Source organism: Necator americanus, chromosome V (assembly GCF_031761385.1).
Source record: "Necator americanus strain Aroian chromosome V, whole genome shotgun sequence".
Classification (NCBI taxonomy): domain Eukaryota; kingdom Metazoa; phylum Nematoda; class Chromadorea; order Rhabditida; family Ancylostomatidae; genus Necator; species Necator americanus.
This window is the reverse complement of record NC_087375.1, coordinates 20,369,624-20,388,709: the sequence shown is the minus strand read 5'-3', so window position 1 is coordinate 20,388,709 and position 19,086 is coordinate 20,369,624. Positions and strand designations below refer to the sequence as shown.

At 41.3% G+C, this 19,086-nt stretch overlaps 2 protein-coding genes across 4 annotated transcripts; both read left to right on the top strand.

Annotated features, from left to right (window-relative positions):
* Positions 1-544: 544 nt before the first annotated feature.
* RB195_014558 (uncharacterized protein) lies at positions 545-18,625 on the top strand (the record flags this gene model as incomplete). Of its 3 annotated transcripts, XM_064204878.1 has the most annotated exons (13): positions 545-695; positions 827-900; positions 952-1,009; positions 1,929-2,157; positions 14,654-14,807; positions 14,897-14,976; positions 15,038-15,114; positions 17,405-17,510; positions 17,587-17,693; positions 17,770-17,849; positions 18,140-18,220; positions 18,276-18,365; positions 18,426-18,554. In XM_064204878.1, 13 exons carry the CDS (start codon positions 545-547, stop codon positions 18,552-18,554), a joined length of 1,416 nt encoding a protein of 471 aa, XP_064060761.1. The 3 variants fall into 3 exon arrangements, with proteins under 3 accessions (XP_064060761.1, XP_064060759.1, XP_064060760.1); XM_064204879.1 differs by lacking the exons at positions 545-695; positions 827-900; positions 952-1,009; positions 1,929-2,157 and adding exons at positions 14,562-14,569; positions 18,611-18,625 and having other exon boundaries at positions 14,654-14,699; positions 14,748-14,807; positions 17,773-17,849; positions 18,426-18,548; XM_064204880.1 differs by lacking the exons at positions 545-695; positions 827-900; positions 952-1,009; positions 1,929-2,157 and adding exons at positions 14,562-14,569; positions 18,611-18,625 and having other exon boundaries at positions 14,654-14,699; positions 14,748-14,807; positions 18,426-18,548.
* RB195_014559 (uncharacterized protein) lies at positions 2,621-3,469 on the top strand (the record flags this gene model as incomplete). Its single annotated transcript, XM_064204881.1, has 2 exons — positions 2,621-2,892; positions 3,445-3,469. 2 exons carry the CDS (start codon positions 2,621-2,623, stop codon positions 3,467-3,469), a joined length of 297 nt encoding a protein of 98 aa, XP_064060762.1.
* Positions 18,626-19,086: the final 461 nt, after the last annotated feature.

Sequence of the window (19,086 nt, the reverse complement as noted above, 5' to 3'; positions counted from 1 at the left end):
TGCAGTTTTTCCTGCCTTCCATCTTTATCGATAAGTGTAAGAAGCGTGGCAGCTTTTTTCATACGATTCCAGAGAGTGAGAAAGCAGAATAGAAAAATCCAATTCCATAAAAATACTAAAAAAAACGTCTCAATGCGAAGGTCACTTAGATGTCGCAACAAAGCCTGTAATAGAACTTTTTTTTCTATCTTTTTACTTTCTAGTATAAGGAGGGAAGATTGAAAGCTGTTGCTTCCAAGGCAAGGCCTTCTTCGCATGGGTCAGTTTGGGAATGCTACAAATCACGATATACTTTCATTCATTCATTTTTGACCATAAAATCTTCAGTTCAATTTCGCTGTTATAGAAGGCACGGATTGGACATTTGTACCTAGAGGTGATGGTCATTGGACATTGGAACAACAATTTCGCATCCACCTGCACCATCATTCCACCGCCTTCCCTCACTAAATTCTTTTTGCAGAAGGAAGGAATTGACCAAGAGAAAAACTCTCCACTTCAAATAAAAGTTGAGTTCATGTAGGCTGAGACTAGATCTTTGCAGATGTTTGAGTACATCGGAGAGAAGAGTGCTGCATCCAATCTGTCGAATTTCGTTGTCCTGCGTAAAAGATTGGGTCATCTCATAAGTAATGCGATTTCTCCAACGGCACCGAACGAATATTTTTCGTCACGGACAGGCGAATTTCAAAAAGGTGTGAATTTCACTGAAAGCCTAATACTTATAAAGGATACCAGAGTATGAGAGAGGATATATAATAAGTTTAGAAAGTTTAGTCTTAGTTTTGAAGAATAAAGGAAGCATACAGTAATGCATCATTTGTAGGATCGCCCAATAAAAGATACATTGATGCACAAGGTTTCTACGAGGACAACTTCTCAGCAGAGCTCATGGATATGGTTTGTAATCATTCCCAATCCCAAACTTTTCCACTTCTGTCATATTTTGAGGCAGGTGTGTGGTTTTACGAACAACAGTTGTTCGTCGTTGCTAATAACAAAACTATAGGTCAGTATCCTACGCATCGGAGACCGTACCTCTGACCGCACCAGAAAGAATAACATAAATTTTTAATGGTCCATGGAAAATACGAATGGAGGTTAAATTGAATTGGGGAACAAATCGACAAACTTTGCTGTGGTTGTGGGCCAATGGTCTTCTCCGACGATGGCAAGCAATCGAAAGTCATCTCATGTTATCGGCGACGCAGCGACCCCAGAAGTGGGTGGAGCCAGCTCCGTTATTACTGCGATAAGTACCTTAGTTAATTGCTGTTGGTGTGCTCTTGACGACTACGTGGTGTAGAGGTGCAAATGAGGAGCAGACATGCCTAATTAAACTTTGCGGAATAGAATTGAGCGAAATTTCGAGGAACTCCATATACGAGAACCTTTCGAGGAACTCCATATACGAGAACGACAGCTTGTCTACAATGGATTATCCTTATAATATTTTTGTCCCTCCTATCAAAAAAAGACGCGACTTTCTCTTGACCGGATCGAGAAATTCAAGGTATATGGTGCATTTGCAGAAGAATGCTAGCATGCGCTATTACCAACGTTAAAATGTTGTGATATCGATTGTTAAAAGGCATCTGCCAGGAAGTCGAGCGCAACATAGGCATCCGCCAAGCGGTAATCCCCTCCACAGGGCGAAATAATTTTTTTTTTTTATTAGTCTCACCATCCTTTTTTTTACATTTTCCAACTATTTTCGACTTTGGGGCTTCTGAAACCTACTTTTCGTGAAGGGTTTTAAAACAACAAACCAGTGGTAAGGGAAAATACTATATTGCTTTCAAAAGAGACAGGTGGATACCTACTTCAATTTTGACACTGTTCTTCCATCCTTTCTTTTTCGCACTTCAATGTATGCAGATGAATTAAATAAATAAACACTATTTATCATATTGTAACTGTGACTGCAGATGAACATGAGCGTAAATGCAGTCCTATGGCAGCAGCTGCTGATCCTCTCGCCAGAGTTCAGGTTGCGGATAAGTGCTGTAATGCGGCCCTGGCTGATGGTTGGTGGATGCGCCGCCGTTCCGATGTGATCGTTGCGACGACAGGTTGCATGCCCGTTGCTCGTATTTGGAAACCGTTCACTGATCGTTTCACTACACGTACCAGACACAGTTCTTCCTACAAATCACGGTGTGATTACTCTCTGCTACCAATCGATAATTGCAGCGCACGGCAACGAGTGCAGGACGTGACGAGCGAAACAGCAGAATGTCTCCTAGAAGAGTGAAGTTAGGTTAAGAAGAAGATCCAAGCTCCAACTTGTTAGATGTTTCACAAGGCAAATGTTCGATCTGTGTTCAGGTCCAAAAATCTTGGGTAGGGGACCTGCAATTGGTAGTCAGTTCAGTAATAATTAGTTCAGTCGACACCCAAGCGTTCCGACGCAGGAAACCGTACACACTGGCCTGCTTGTGCAAGTGCACCAGATGTCTTTGATTCTCGGCTCGAGTGCATCCACAGAAGTATATGTCCGTAAACGAAGAAGAGAGGAGAAGGAATGGAGGGAAGAGAAGACTTAGATGGACGGAATGAATCGGAGGTTACTACTCCACGGCCTGCTCCCCTGGCACCCCCCTCACAGTTCACCTGAGAAATGCTCGCGTGGTGGTCGCGCAGCCATACCCCTCGAAACCGATTCCCGTCGCCGAAGCCTCGGGGCGAGGCGAGGAGGGATGTGCTCGGCGCCCGCCTGCGTTGGCAGACCAATGGCTTGCGGGATCGATGCGCTGCGCTGGCGCCGCAGCCAGCTGTTTTTGTCAGCAGCTCGCGCAATCGATTGCGCGTCGCGTCGTCGGCAGCCGCCGTGCCCGCAAGCGCATTACTGCCCGCTGCTGTACGGATGCCGTTCGACTCTCCAGCACTGGAGTACGCTCCTCTTTCCTTGCCGTTTCATGTTCCTCCTAGCTCTCGTCGAACTTCTACCTTCATCACTTTCTCCTCTCCGTGATCAGCTGGTGGGCGGAGACAGCAATTATCGTCCCGTAGCGAAAGTTGCCGTTCTTTGTCGCGAAGATGTTGTGTTGTCGGAAAAAGTGCAAGATCTCGAACTTTCTCTCGTCTTTCATGGATCTTGTAGCGGAATCTGGGATTTCCATGTTCTTAAGAGATTTTGAGAGCAATCTGCGGATTGCTTGCTTTTTATGGATATTTTCTTTTCCAAAACCTTGGGAAGCGAAATCGTACCAATTTCTGGCAAAGCGTTCATCGACTTTTTAACCGAGTAGCATAAAAGAAGACACGATCCTTGCGCTCAAACTAGCGAAATACAACATTTTTATTTCTTTCATATTGATTTTCATGAAGGTAGGAATTCGGTGTCACTTTACATGTTCATAAGTTTAGACTGTACCAAAAACGTATGCAATTTCAATACAGGGAGTCTCCAGTTCCAGGCTTTCTGGCTGTTTTTTTTTGCAGATACCTGAGCCGAGTTGGAATGTGAAACGTGCATCTTTACGGAATCTCAACTCCTGACTCATTTCCAAGTGGGACCTCGCCGATTTATAAAGTATAGGGAGTAAAGCCAGTTTTACTTATAACATGGAGATAGAGATGACTTACGGGAATTTGGGCAATCTAGCAAATAAATAAGTAGATGGGATTGTTAATAATTCTGCTGAAGGGAACAATGTTCCACCATGCCCTACTCCCATACTTTAGTGATGTTGGTGCTCAGGTAATTTCACTGTGCATTGGTGTACGTACGTACTAGTATGGAATATAGAAAGTGCACTGAATGTGCTTGATTCATGTTTTGAGAGTGCAGATTCGCTAATGTGTGAGACTACGAAGATGGGTAATGAAACCCTTTATTCAATTTGGTTGTTGAAGATACCTCGTAGATGCGTGCTTGTTTCCGATCAAAAACTCAATCTAGTTCGAATGACTTCACTTTCAAAACCTCATCATTCCGCCAACTTTCTAAATTTTCTACTATTGCAATCCATGACTCAAAGAAAGACAACATCGTAGCTTTGATTGAATATGTAGTTCAATAATTTTAGTTGCCGCAATCTTTTGTTATTCATAGAAACACCGTTGCAAATGATGATATTTTAAAATCAAAACGAATGTTTGAATATGAAAAAAATAAAATGCAAAGTCTAATTAAAAACAAGAGAGAAAATGATTAGAAGTGAGTCCTTTGTATTCAGTTAATTGAGATTATTTCAGGATTACTGTTACAATGCTCTTCAAAAAGTGCATCGAACAAAAAAAAAGAACTTTTTTAAACTGTTGCCTTTTTCACATTTCATGTTCATGCTTGATTCATTTTTCTTGACCAATTTTATAGCAAAATTCAAGATAACCGACGAAAGTTCTGTGGTGTGATTGCTAACGACAATGCGATTTTGTGTAGAATTCATGCGAATATCTTTTTTGCACGGAGGGATTTTGAATCTAAACGTGAATAAAACATCCTCAGGTACAGCGAAAATAACGATCTTGCTTTTTCTGGATGTACGTTGAAGTTGAACGTCGTAATTTATTGGCTTTGCAAAATCAACTTTTTGCTTCCCTTTTTACTTTTTATGTCATTGAATACTATTATTTCCTGCGTTCCATCGAAATCTCCCTTTTTCTCAGCTCCTGTTTCCTGGCGAGGTTATCTGCTACGACCACCCTTTAGCAATACCTACCTCTCCACTTAGAGAAGAATCGACGGCAATCTGCGAATAATTGCGCTGAGGAGATTCAGCGTCCAATCCTTTGTGGTCATCCAGGCTGTCATTAGGTGAACGTCCTTGTGATACACAGATAGTGACGGAACGGTTTGTACTTTATCCCGTAGTACTATCAGCATCACGTAATAATTATCCAGGACTGAGGTTGGTAGTCATGTGAGTTACGCTGACCATATTGTTATTGAATTCTGGAAACGGCGAAGCATTCATATTGGCTTTCCAGTTTTGCTGTGCGTCTGAATATGGGTTAATGAGTTCCAATGAAGAAAGATATGGGGGCCAAGCGCTGTCGTAACTATCTCTCATTTTCCTGAACTTTGTGGTTTCTTGAAATACAGTGTAATAGGGTATGCCAGGATGACAAATGTTCACTCACCCATCACTGTCACCATCATAACGGTGCAAGGGTTCTGTGGCACTTAACAACATCGTGTACCTTAAATTTGCCCTTGTGTTTAGTGCGATCATCACACGTCCGATCTAGATATTTCATTAGTTTTTGGTGACTCCTTCAACTTTTTCACCGCATTTTCAACGAAATAACCATGCCGCGGGAGTTTTCCAAGTGCGCCGCCGGAACTGAATCCTCTTCATTTTAGTCAGATTGCTTTTTTTTTTGCTTTTCTCATACAGTAGTGCTCGAAGAGTGCAACGAGCAAATGCCTTTGCATGTGATATCAAATATTTTAGAGTTAAGTACGTAGCTTTTTATTGATTCACTTGAACTGTAGCCAAGATTGGTATTGATCTTTCTTCACTGTTTAACAGCTGACATTTTGCCTTTGTGGCCTTCCGGGCCTGGAAAAGTCAAGACCATCACTGATTTATCGTCCCTGGTGTCTCATCATCCTACCGAAAGCATTCAAAGACGGGCAAATTCAAAGAAAAACGTGTCGGCTAATGCTTACCTTATGTGTGATGGTAATGGTAACGTAACAGACCACCACGTACCACAACTATGAATCACAAGGCTTTTTTGTAGTGATCTGACAGCCCACCCGCAGATCAAAACGATCTTGATATGGGGCTAGTTCATTTGCGATTGCCATACATCCATCCTTTCTTTCGATTCTGGGACTTTTAGCAGTTATCCAAAATGCCTTTAGTGCTCTGTGCGTCGTGATCTTGAACTCGAACGATGGTATTGTTATTCCTACTTCTATTTCGGAGTTTTAATGAGATATTCTACGGTGTGGTCCGAGCAGGATAGAGAGTTTAGATTTTGCCCACCTAGATGCTCCTTGACCCGAATTCACAGGAGGCGTGGTATCCTAGGTGTAAAGTGTCACCTTGTAAACATAGCACTTCTATAAAGTTTAACTGGTTTTGAATGCAGTACGTCTTCTCAAAGCCGTAGCAAAAATAATGCCTTTTTCAATTTCATACATCAACTTTTCGTCTCGTACAAGTGATTTTGGAAGAATGGAGGTTGGCCCGTGCGATATTAGAGGAGAGGAGAAGTGAAGGAATATACAGTTTAGACTTGAAAAGTTCGGCTTATCCAAATTTTTAGGAATAAAGGAATACAGAGTGCCACTTTTTCACGGGAGTTAACCGAGTACTGTGAAGGCGACTGTAATTTGAAGATGAGCACAATTTTCTGAATTAGAGGTATTCATTATTTTAGAGAGGGAGCTTCATGATAAAAGAAAATTGATTTATGTAGTATTTGTTACCACAATTTCTGCACTCTTTGAAGTAATGCATAGTAATTACTTCGCTAAATACAAACTATTACATGTAGGTATAGTAGGGTCAAAACGACATGAAACACGTACGCAATTGCGTACGCGGCTTCTTTCGAGGCGCTTCGGTGGAGCGTAGTGGCAGGGGGCGTGGTGAAATCCTTGCTGGCACCACCCATCGCTGCAGTTTGCGACGGTCCCAATTTGGTTCCAGCTGCTGCCTTCACCGCGCTATTTCGAGCGCGTACGCAAATGCACCGCAACCACACTCGTGTTTCATGTCGTATTGACCCGACTATAATATAATGGAACTCTATGTATGTAGCTTCTAGTGGAAAAAAAATCTTTTCGATGAGAACTTCAGAAGATACGTTTTCTTTGCTTTGGAAACATTTGAAGTTTCAAAGGTAGCGTATCATAAAATTGACGTGGTATGGAAGTTCCAGTGAAAACGTGGAGTCCGGAGTGTGCATTACGGAAATAACGTGGGTTCGCTCATCTTCCCCTAGTCGTCGTAGAAACGGCGTGGGAAACGGCGTTCTTTCCTACAAAATCACTGTTTCCAAACGATATACATATAAAATAAAGCTATTTTTTAAAGGTCAATTTCGTTTTTGCGATTTTAAATTTGACGATGGATGGTAGAGGAAGAAAAATTACTTCTGGCTTAAAAAAAGTCATGGAATTGAAATTCGAAGCATTCTTTTTTTGCAGTAATGTTATTTGTGATGGTTCTGTATGAAAACGGATCGTTTTGTTCTGTTTTCGAGTCTACATTCAAATAATTGCATTTGGTGTAATGAGACTAATTTATATTTCTTTATTTCTTTATGAAAGATTCAGAAAGCGAATAAAATAAGGAAGTGAAGCCTATTTTTGCTGACATCGTCTAGCAGTGAGAAAGAATCTCGTCATTGTTTTGCTCTTTACTTTTCATTGCACTGAATATTGCCTAGCAGATTTTTTGTACGATCGTTCGGAGGAGACAGTGACGCACCTGCGTCGAGACGAGTAGCCCCGATAAGGTTGGCAAATAGAAAAGGACCAGCGTCACTGCTGCACTCTGTCGTGAGTGTTGTGAACGGAAAACTGCGAATTCAGGGGAAATTCAGTGATAAGCTGAATTTTGTGCCGATTTCAACGATATCCGGTTGGTTGAGTCCCCATATGTGTTCCTGTTTAGTTTTGATGGATCGATTGTGGATTCGAAAAAAAGCTAGATTTTATTTTATTGATTGGGATTGTGGTGGAACTTTCTTAATAACTTTGTGGGAGTGGGAGGAGTCTTTTAAGAAGCTGAAATTGAGAACTCTTCACTGGCAAATCGTCTGTACATTTTCCCACTTTCGGATATCAAATCCAGCTTTTGACATATTGATTGCCGAAATATAATTGAGCGACTTAAGTTGTTAGTTGAAAGAGAGGTAGATGGTCTCCTTCTCTGCGGTCGGCACACGGCATGACATTCCTCGGACGTGTCAGCTATAAAGATTGTAAAAAAGCTGTTCGATGCGCCTCCAGGCAAGGAAGGATTATGTATAATCGCGGGAAAACAATTACAATTCGTTTGGTTTTGTACTTAACCGCTTGTGCACTATTGCACCATAAATCGCAACATCTTGACAAGATTCTGTACTACGACATGGTGCATATCGGCCTAATCCGATTTCCTTGCTGTAATTTGTGACGGTCTATCGTGCGAGTTTACTTTCATAAGGCAAACAAGCGTTAACGTTTTCTGCTACATGAGAAATTACAAAGTAACACAATCCGTTCTGAGCCCGTATCTAATTTCTAATGCCATCACTGGATAGATACGCCTAACAGATAAATAGGTCTGAGTTGGAAGTACTGTGCTGCGCTGGATTTGCGTTAATGAACCAAGCAAATAATATTGGATGGTAGGATTGGAAAAGGAGACGTCACTGGTTCCGCCTCCACCGTAGTTATCTTCCGAAGAACAAACGTGGCGGGAGTAGCGCAGTCTGTAGGAGGTTCCGTTCTGTCTACACGATCGATCAATGGTTCGATACCGCCATAGTACAAACCAGGCCCTTCATCTCTCTAGATTCAATAAATTGGTAGTAGAGTTGTCTGAGAGGGTAAAACCTCTGAATTGATACATCAGTTATCGTCAAAGAAATCCTTTCATTCTTTCATATATACTATATACTATACTATATACTTTCATATATACCAGTTTTCAGAACCTCGTAGGTTACTATCACTAATTGGTGTGATCTTTAGTAAAACTTATCCCCGGTTTGTATTCGCTGCATGGATTTTTTTATGAAGGAGTTTCCTTGGAGCCTGACTGTATGCTTTGCCAGCAAATGACTACTAATCCTAGGATTTTTACACGATGGTACAATTTGTTGAGGTGCCCCATTATAACAACGTGAATGAGGTCAGCAAGAAGAAACTGCAGTGATTGAACTGATCTGTGTCTCGGTTGAGGTTTAGTTATCGACTTGGAGCCATTTGACTTCAATCATAGAAACGCAGAATATTAATGATATCGTAAGAATGCATACATACCACAGACTACAAGTATACACGTCGTTTTCGTCAGAGTGCAAGAATGAAAAAGGAACTACAGATGGTGACATTGTTGCAACATCGGACGATCGCTAGCAGCCTGCTGGGATTGCGTCTAAGTGCACCCCGTCTACCTGATGCATGTCATACCTGTCCGGCGAGCCAAAGGCAAATAGCCGCAAATGTTACCACGGTGGAGTTGAACATCTATCCACTGACATCGTGGGCGCATTACTTCATTGCCAGTATTTAACAGATGTGCGAACCGGACTGATTATTTGATCTTACCGTTATTTCATAATCTCACATTGTTCCTGGGTGAAGCTTTTCCTTTGAATTTACGAACAACGACTGCTCGTACACAGTTAAAAACGACCCGATTTATATGTTGTTTATGTTTATGTAGCATTTTGAAGTAAATCATGGGTTTGATGCGACACAGGTGACTACATGAAGAAGCTGTGTCGAGTATAGTGGTCAAAACGACCTGAAGTTCAGTGCAGAAGTGCAAGCGGTGCGGAAGGGCTAGTGGTTGGGCCCCAATTGGGATCATTGGTAGCTTCATTAGGACTGTTGCAATCAGAAAAGTAATTTGGCACAGAGGTTCTTTTGAACCGACTGTACCACGTAGCCTCACTCCTAGCTGGCTTTCGGCTTGAGGTTGTATTGAAGAAGGTCCCACCGACAAGCCACTATAACACAGTAGCGACTGATTTTGTTTCGGCGGCTATGCCGTAACACAACGTTAAAGCGCGGCGTCCCGTCAGGGGTAGGATAGCTTGTGAAGGTGTGTATTGTGAACAGCCTGGAAATGTTGTGCATATAATCTCTTCATCCTTTTCTGTGAGATATGTCATAATGTGTAGGTTTTAAGCACCATACTCCTTTGTTGACTGCTTACAGAACGGAGGCACCTCGTTTCAGAGCATTTTTATCTGGGAATGTTTCTATTGCTGCAATGCAGTTTGTACCGTTATTTGCAAGTTCCGTCCTAAAAATCGCTAACATTTGCAGCCCATATGAAAGCCAGAAAGGGAAATCTTCAGCAGAGAATAGGGACATCTGTTTTCATTTCCTTTCTGAAGAATTTTGAAGTTTTTTTATTTGCATCCTTATAAATGGATCGGGGATTGAAACAGCGTTAGCGAACGGTGTTTGTACATTCATTACTGCATCCTTCGAGATTATAGTTCTTTTTAAACTCATGTTCCAGTCATCTTCAACCTGCAAATGCTATTTATAAGATTCTGGTGATCACAAATCCGTCACTTGTGTCTGATGATCTCCCACTCCCAATAAGGGTCTGAGGAGGGATTCGATGTGTTTATACAAGATAGAAACAAGCGAAACCAGACATTTCCCTTCGTTTCATTTGTGCCCTGCAAAATTAGTTCTTCTTCGCTGATAAAAGCAGTTCAGATATTCTAAAACTCGTCTACACTGGATGATTTCCACTACATAACGGAGTAAAAGGTTTACGAGAAATTTGGACACTTTTTTTGAAAAAAAAAACGAAAAAAATATATTTATATATAAATATAAATATATATATATATATATATGTATAGAATTGTTTTCATTAGAGTAATTGTGTGAGAACACGCTTGTTTCCAAATAAAGGAACAGACTCTTCAAAAGTTGTTGGAACTTATTGGTTCGTGAACTGAAACAAATTCGAATTTTAAGCATATCATCCTTTATTACATCTTATCAAGAGCATCCATGTTTAAACGTCTCGAATAACTTTCTGGTATTTAACATATCGTTAATTTTCACTAATACAATTGATGCTTTTTCATTCGTCTCTTCTTTATTTTCTTAACGTGCGCCATCAGCATTTTTTGGACAATGCTCTATTTATATATTTAAGGTACACATGAAAAATCAGAACATGTTCATTCGTCGCATCCGTCATTCTCTACGGCGGGTTCCACAAACCTACTAAAAAAACAACAAAAAAAAACACACACACGTAGAATATAAAGTACATTCATGAAGTCAGAACAAGGATATGAGCTACATACGATGGATACTTCAATATTAAATGAAGAAACTGCTCTACATCCAGCAAAGTGTACCCTGCACCATGCACCCCATCGGGTTGAGCACAAAAAAATAGAGGTCAACATTACATTATGACTCTCTTAAGTTCTTAATTGCGATGTGAAGTATAAAATAGGCTTCATTCATGGAGACTCTGGCTGCAACTCTTTGTTCTTCATGGAACTACTCGAAGCGACTTTTCGAGAACAACTCACTTTGAATTCTCACTCCCTGAATATCCGTGTTCAAAAATTGAAGATCTAAGAAGATCTATACTCAGATCAGTATTGCAGAAAGTAACTTTTGCTGCGCTTATACGTTTTGTATTGCACTGAATAACAACAACGACTATAGACGCGACTTTGAAGTAACTACGCTAGGTGAAAAGTAAGAATACGGGAGGGCACGGTTTCATAGTAATGAATAGAAAGCAATGGGACACTGGGGGAGTTTGCTGTGCTCCAACATGGCCCGCCGCAACGCAACCGCCGATACAAAACCTGCTGTGTTTTAAAGGCTTGTGGTCCCACCGCGTCAGGCGTCAACCGTATTTATCTCGATAGGAGGATGAAGCGTGACAGAAAGATCGCGGATTTCTGACCGGAATGTAAGTGAAGAAATGGGGTGTGCTTAAAGGCACCACCCCACGAATGCCGGGGTGGGTTTCAGGTGGGTTATCGTAGAGTCGTGGAGTACGGAGAGAAGGGTGATTCTGTCTATTTCTTTCTAGTTGCCGTAAAAAACGGCCCGGAAGATACGGCTTCGAGCGTCCTTGCGCGCTATTTTCCACAGCGAGTTCGATTGCAGCACGCCAGTCTTGTGCACGCGCTGCATCTTCCGGGCCGTTTTTTACGGCAGTTAGGAAGAAATGGACGGAATCACCCTCCTCTCCATAATCTACGACCCCGTATAGGAACTCTCCACCTCCATGCGCACCACCCAGATTCTTTTAATTGTCGATGGGATCCGCAACTAACTAGGGAAAGATTAGAACAGAAGAAAGAGAGTGGTAAGTGTTCACTTGTTTTTGTTTAATATTTTTGTTCATCGGTTCGCTGTTCTATGAGGCTCTGTTCTATGCGCCACATTGTTTTTCTTTAACCCAAATATGGTGTAGTCCTACCAAGTATTCTAAACTGTTGTTAACTAGGACACGTTCTTTACTGTAACCATCTGGCACTGCCTGGGTCTGACAGCGAATGGACGTGCGATTGTTCCGTTCCCAAGGACGAGTTTACAACAACATTCCACACTTGCATATCATCATAATACGTGTATTCTGAGATTGATGTAAACTCATCCTGACAGCACATGGTAGAGCTCCAAATGTTCCATGTCCTAAATGTGGGAATTTAAAATGAGTTCGAACTTCTTGTTTTTGTTATCGTGTACATATCACCATATATAGTACTTGGATATAATTGTATACGAATTTGGACTCAGGAGAAAGTTCGCTCTAAGACGAAGAAGGACATGTTTTTGGAGCATAGCTTTCGATGTGCAGTCCTGCAGCATTGTGATTTACAATCTCGATCATTTTAACACGTGCAACTCTTCGGTGACATTTTCCGTATAAGGCGAGTTAACCGAGGATAGTGAACAGTGTGATGTTGACGGAATCCGCGAGGGAAGCTAGAGGTGGGATTGTAGATCGCGGAACCTGGGATTGTTCCGCTTATCTCTCCCTGAGCGTCGCAGAAAAATGGCGTGAGAACCGCATTATTTCCTATGAGGTACGTTACATCCCTTCAGCAGCAGTATTCATTGCCTTCGCTTGGATATGCTTGTGAGAAGACACCACTGACCTTCGATCGCACCTGTATGCGGCGCGTACGCATGGTTGACGCGTTGCAACTGAAATCATCGTTAAAAACAGTGTCTTCCACGCCGTTTTTTTTTTAATGACGAATAGGAGGAGATGAGCGAACCATCCCGAAACCCACCATCTATAACAACGACTCTAGCTTTCTCCGCAGTTTCTTTCACTACGTCAGATTCCTGGTATGCAGCCTGTAAGATAACCATGAATGTGCCCCTAACTTCGTTCTACTTGCGCAAACGGCGGTGGCTCCAAAGGTTAACGTACATAAAAGGTGCAGTATCTGCACTTGTATTATAATGAAAGAGCGCTGCAAACTTTTCTTTTTTACTTTTCTCGGCTACGGTAAATCGACGACCAGTTGGTTCGGGATGGTCAGCCTTGGCCATGATCCTCAGGTGACACAGTAGACTCGGTCGAAGCTTAGATGGATCCATCTGCGTGACTCAGTGTTTGGTAAAATCCAGCAAAAAAGCAGCGTTCACTTCAAATGTCAAATATTGTGCAATTTCACTTTTCCATCCGCACAGTCACAAGATCATGAAGCACGGTGTAGTTGCGTAAGCGGCTGCACTTGAAGCGGCATGGCGCGAAGAAGGCGGTTGGAATCCGGGTGGGACATTTTGAACTGATGCGAGGAATGGTGTCAATTGAGGTCTCCCTTAGGTTGTAACTGCTACGCTCAACCGCACCGCTTCGAGCGCAACCGCTTACGCAGCTGCACCGTGTCGTCGTGCTTCATGTCGTTTTGACCTTACTAGACGACATATGGGAGTTGAAAATCTTATCTCGGAAAAACTACGGTTCCAAAGTTCAGCCGCAGAGAGTTCTCTCAGTTCCCTTCGAAGAGTATTTATTCCAATGTCGGTTGACAAGCTGCTGAAATGTAATGTTCTCTATCTTCTGCAAAGCATTTTTGTTAGTAACCTAGAAATTTTGCAGGTTTCTTTTTTATTTTTATTCATAGAAGTGATAGTCGGAGCTGGTGCTCCGAGCCCCTTCACTTTTCAACTGTTGACGAAGGGACGTCCTTAACTTTTGGACTGCTTTCGAAAAGACCCTCTTCAGTTTTGAACGGTTGGCGAAGGGATCCCCTTCACTTGAGCTGCATCATCCCGTGAACTAGACCCGTCCCCTGAGGAGGGTCTGGATCCTCCCTATGTTTTTATTCCTATTCCCCAACATTGGGACAATTTGTTCCGGTTTATGTCCTTTTCATTTATTATTTGTGTTCATATCATTTACTCACTACTTTTACTACTACTTTTGTTTGTATACTTTTGTTTACTTACTACTTTTGTTTGTTCTATTGCGAGGATTCTCCTATTTCACAAGTGATAAAATAAATAAAAAAATGTCTAGTGAGATGGTTGATTTAGTAATACCTGAGCTGCAGCAGTTTCAAATCGGTATCTTTGTAGATACAGCACAAACAATTACATTAATCAGCCTGATTGTGCAAATGCACCGTATGTCTTCAATTTCGAATTCTACTCCATACGTCGCCAAGAAAATAATAAAATGAAGTGCAACAGGGACACACATAAAACTTTTGTCATTTATGGTGGCTAAAACTGTACTCCTAAGAAAGTTTTCTTCTCTTTGCACATTCGTCATTCCCGTCCATAATATAGAATGTTGTATAGGATTTCTATTCAGTTTTGGATTCTAGAGGACTCCTGTAGGGAACAATGCTGTCTTATATAAAGAAAGTTATGTTCAAGTTGTGATGGCAAGGACAAGCATAATCAATCCGTCCTTTTTATGTTGCTGTGTGTTTCGTACACCTTTTTGATCTTTTTTTTTTTACCTTTATCGCAAACTTCTTTTTTTACCTTTATCCACTTTTCCTTCAGAATGTTAACAGCTACAGTTGAGGCGAAGCCACTGGCTCAATCTGAGGTAACAAAAGAAGTTAAAGAGGCGAAACCATTCAGTGATGCAATTAAGGATATTGAGAATCGCGGCGAGAGCGATGGTGATGAAAAAGATGCCAACTTAACCATGGGGGTGAGTTTCTGATTTTGCTTTTAGCTATTCGTTTATCAGCACGTGCTGAATGGTTCGCAAAAGGATATTTTTCGTTTTACTTGTTGCAGCAGTACCCTTGTACAGCTGATGATCATTTTGAGCTACGCCTTATTGATGCTGTTGAGAAGAATCCGTGCATATTCAACCGGTAACACCCTAAACTGCATGTCCTTTCCATTCTCTTTCATTGCTCATTTGTAACTGTTTAGCTGTCACCCACTTCATAAAATGTCGGACTACAAAAGCCACGTTTGGAACCAAGTTGCACAGCAGTTGTCGTTTTCAGGTCTCTCTCTTTTTCATATTTTGGAGGTTTTCTTTTCATTTGTTCCATACCTTTGCAATCTGCTCAAACTATGGCTGCGTTCTACATGGTCAGGTGCATAGGCGCGATAGGGAGGAGCCGGACCCTCCTCAGGTGAAAGGGGTCTAGCTGATTAGGTGCAGCTTAAATAGCGAGGGTCCCTTCGCCAATCGTCCAAAAGTGGAGAGGTCCTTTCGCCAACCTTACAAAAATGAAGGGGGTCCCTTCGGCAACCGTACAAAAGTGAAGGCAAAGTAAAAGGGGTCGGAGCACAGGGTCCGACTATCGCATGTATTGTCGGGTGGAAACGAGCTGAAACTCGGTATAGGCAAGTGGGCTAATAGCAGCGCGGTGACACAGGCGATTTGCATCCAAGTGGGACCTTCGCTAGCCCCATTCATTGCTTCATTGCGACTGAGGTTACGATGGTCCACCTCTATTCCAACTGCTAACTCCACTGCACTAGCTCAAGCACCGCTGATCACACAATTGCACTGTGCTTCAGCTCGTTTTAACCTGAATTTACTCTACCGGACCCTGACGGCGATCGCTTCACGTTTGTTTATCAGTTATTACTGCAGTATGTTTTCTATTTCCTTTAAGAATGTTTGTTTTTCTCCCTGCAACTTATTGACTTGATTGCTTAAACGTCCCACGATTGCTTTGGATTTGTTTGTGAAAACTAACAAGACACGGGGAAAATGTAGCTGCGGGAGGCACTCACTAGTGCCCTTGCTTCTCGACGCTCTAGCTTACTTTTTTCTCTTAGTAACATAAGCTTACATATCATAGATCCTCTAAGATTAATGCTTAGGTCTTTGGGCCCCAACTGATTTAATTATTTGCTTCGAGAAATTCGAGACAAAAGAAATATACAACGATCATAGTTAAATGGAGCTGTATTCATCGCTAATTAGAGCTTGTTTTTCACTCTTTTACTTTTTCTCGTAGCTTGCATAAAGCCATGCATCTTAGCTTGAGGTAACTACTCGAGAACTTTTTTGAATGGAAAATTGAGAAGTATATAGTAGAGTCAAAAGGACATGGAACATGGTGCAGTAAGCGGTTGCACTCGAAGCGGTGCGGTGGAGCGCAGCGGTGAGGACCTTACCGTATTTGCTGCAGTTCGCGATGCTCGCCTCGATTCCAACCTCTATCTCCACCGCACCGCTTCGAGCGCAACCGCTCACGGCACTGCACCGTGCTTCATGTCGTTTTGACTCTACTATAAGTTTATGCAGTTCTTGTATAGGTGTTTCTTTTGTCCATTTGTGGTATACCTTTTTGCGTTTGGGTTTGCTTTTTGCTGAAATACAGCACTAGTCTAAGCACTTACACGAAGATATAAAGAAATAAAAAGATATAGTGTATATAAAGAAATAAAACTTCGCTCTGGATTCAGAATAGGTATTACGGACGGTGTACGCAGAATATTTCTTGAACGTTTCATGTGAAATCAACATCTACACACCATGGTAATGAGCTGCTATAAAGTTGGAGTACCAGTTAGTTGAAATTAGTCTTACTGACCAACGTGAACGTGATTTGGTCGAGCACAACACGAACTCCCTGAGTAACCTGTCTCTGAGTTTCATTTCTGGTTAGATGCTTTAGTTTGTCAATGCCCATTTTTGCACAACGTCGTTAGGCAGGAAAACAGCTTAAACATTTTTGCAGTGTCTTACGTCTCCACTCCACGTGTCAGCATGGATGAGGAAGAGATCAATGTTTAATGCTACATGCGTGTTCTTTTCGCGTCATATTTCTACAGACTATTCGTTTAACAACTGCTCACTTCTATTTTGGATCACTGCTTCGAAATAATAAGTCCACTGTAAATTTACGGGAAGAACATTACTGTGGACTTCACTCAAACCCCTATCTAGACGATGTTTGCGTTTAAAATTACTTGGTACTTCATTCAAAGAATGTTTATGTACTTATCTAGTACTCGTGAAGATGGCTCAGAATCATAAAGATTCCGATCCTGCAGATTTTGAGTTGCTTTCAAGTCTTGCAAAAGTTGGCTATCAACCAGGTTGCGATTGCAACTGTAGTATACAACGATTGCTTAACATTATATAGATCAAACTACGTACTGTGATCCAGATTGAGTTTTTTCTTCCCTTTTTTGATAACTAGCTTGTCGACAAATCCAATTTTTCATTCTTTTTTTTGGGATTATATTATCTTTACACAATTTCGAAACCATATGTAACGTCTCCAACTACTATGAACGCTTATTTCTTGGCGATGCTATGAAAATTTCTAGGTCCTGGTGTAGAGTTGGAACGTAAATGGCGTCATATGCGCGACCGATATGTTCGACTTCGGAAAATAGACAAGACAACTGCTCCACTGAAGAAAGGCGACAAATGGTTAGTTTTGCACGGTTGTTTGGCTATTATGTTCAACATGTACACTGTAGTCGTTAAACCGCAGAAGTAATTTCAGGTATTATTATTACAAGAAAATGTCATTTTTGGATCCCTATATTGAGCACAGAAACCGGAGAAAAAGAGGTGATCTTATGGCCAGTCTGATGAAACTTGGAGGAAATGGTTTGTTCATTCACTGAACGCTTAATTCCGATTTCAAATTTTTCGAATTTGAATTTATAATGATGTCTTTTCTTAGCAGAAGGTTTGTACGACCACCAAATCACGGAGAGGAACGATGAGGAAGAAGGAAGCGATTCTGGGGAAGGAGAAATTGAGGTGATCAGATCTATAGTGCATTCAGAGATAAATTGTTGACAAGCATCCACGTTCGTTATTTCGTGTGAAACTTTTTTTTTTTGCCATCAGAAATATTGAGGTGGAATGTGACAGATTGTTTTCTATCTTCAGAGTGGAACTTCTTCGTTTTATGATTTGTGAAGAACTTGAAAAAAGTTCCAAAATTGCTTGGATCATGAGCATGAGATTAAGATTTGTATGAGCAAATCACTTTGTCAAATACTAATTCCAACAAAAAGATCATTTATCCATGTCCACTTTCATTGTAGGATCGATGTGATCCGTTAAAAGAATTTTATGCAACGTTTGCGGAACAAAGCATGGCCATGCCACTTCCGGTTGATGTTGAGGTGGTTGCATGGATAGTTCTTCTGATGATTCGCGCTTATAAATTTGTGCTTTAAGCATTATGATAAGCAATCCCAAGCCTCTAGCTCGTGTGCAAAGAAGAGAAGACTTGAGGAGAACCATGATGATGATCCCGGTGATACAGAGGTAGTCCTTTTTTGACAACAATTGTTTGTTTTAAATATAACCTAAAAAATTACCTTTAAGGTTTCTCTATTCGTACGGTCCATCGAAAAGTCGCTCATCAGTATGGATGCACGCACATTTGCTTTGGCTCGGCTGGAAATATCGCGGGTTTTATTTGATTGTCAGTATGGAGAGATGAAGACGGTATGAACAAATGATCTCTGCTCGTTATATTGTGATCTCACAAAAATTTCTCGCTTGTTTAGTGTATTAGTCCATGACCTCTTGCCTGTGGTTGCAAATTCTCTTCCTTTAGTTGCACACCGTACATGATTGTCTACAAAGGTGTTCCGTAAAATAATTGCTTTGTAGTAGTTAGTTTCATTAAATTTTCAATTATATTTCGCATGAAATTTCTGGAATCTTTTAGCCCTAGATCACTGTCGTTCATGTGCACAAATCGATGGTTCTTCAATTTCATGTACTTCACTTGTAAGAAATTAATCTTAGTTTCCGCTATCATGTGAGAAAACTCGATTTACATAATGAAAACAACGATTTCTATTTAGTTTGCCACTTACACTTCTCTCATTTTGGTGTTCGTTTTCTAGTCGTTGACTGATCCAAATAATAATAAACTTAGTTTGTTCGTTACTGGCCATATTGGTTGTATCGTCCTCTTGTTCATAAACATTTCGTCGAACGTGAATTATGAGCCAGCTCTGAATTTTTGCAGAGATCG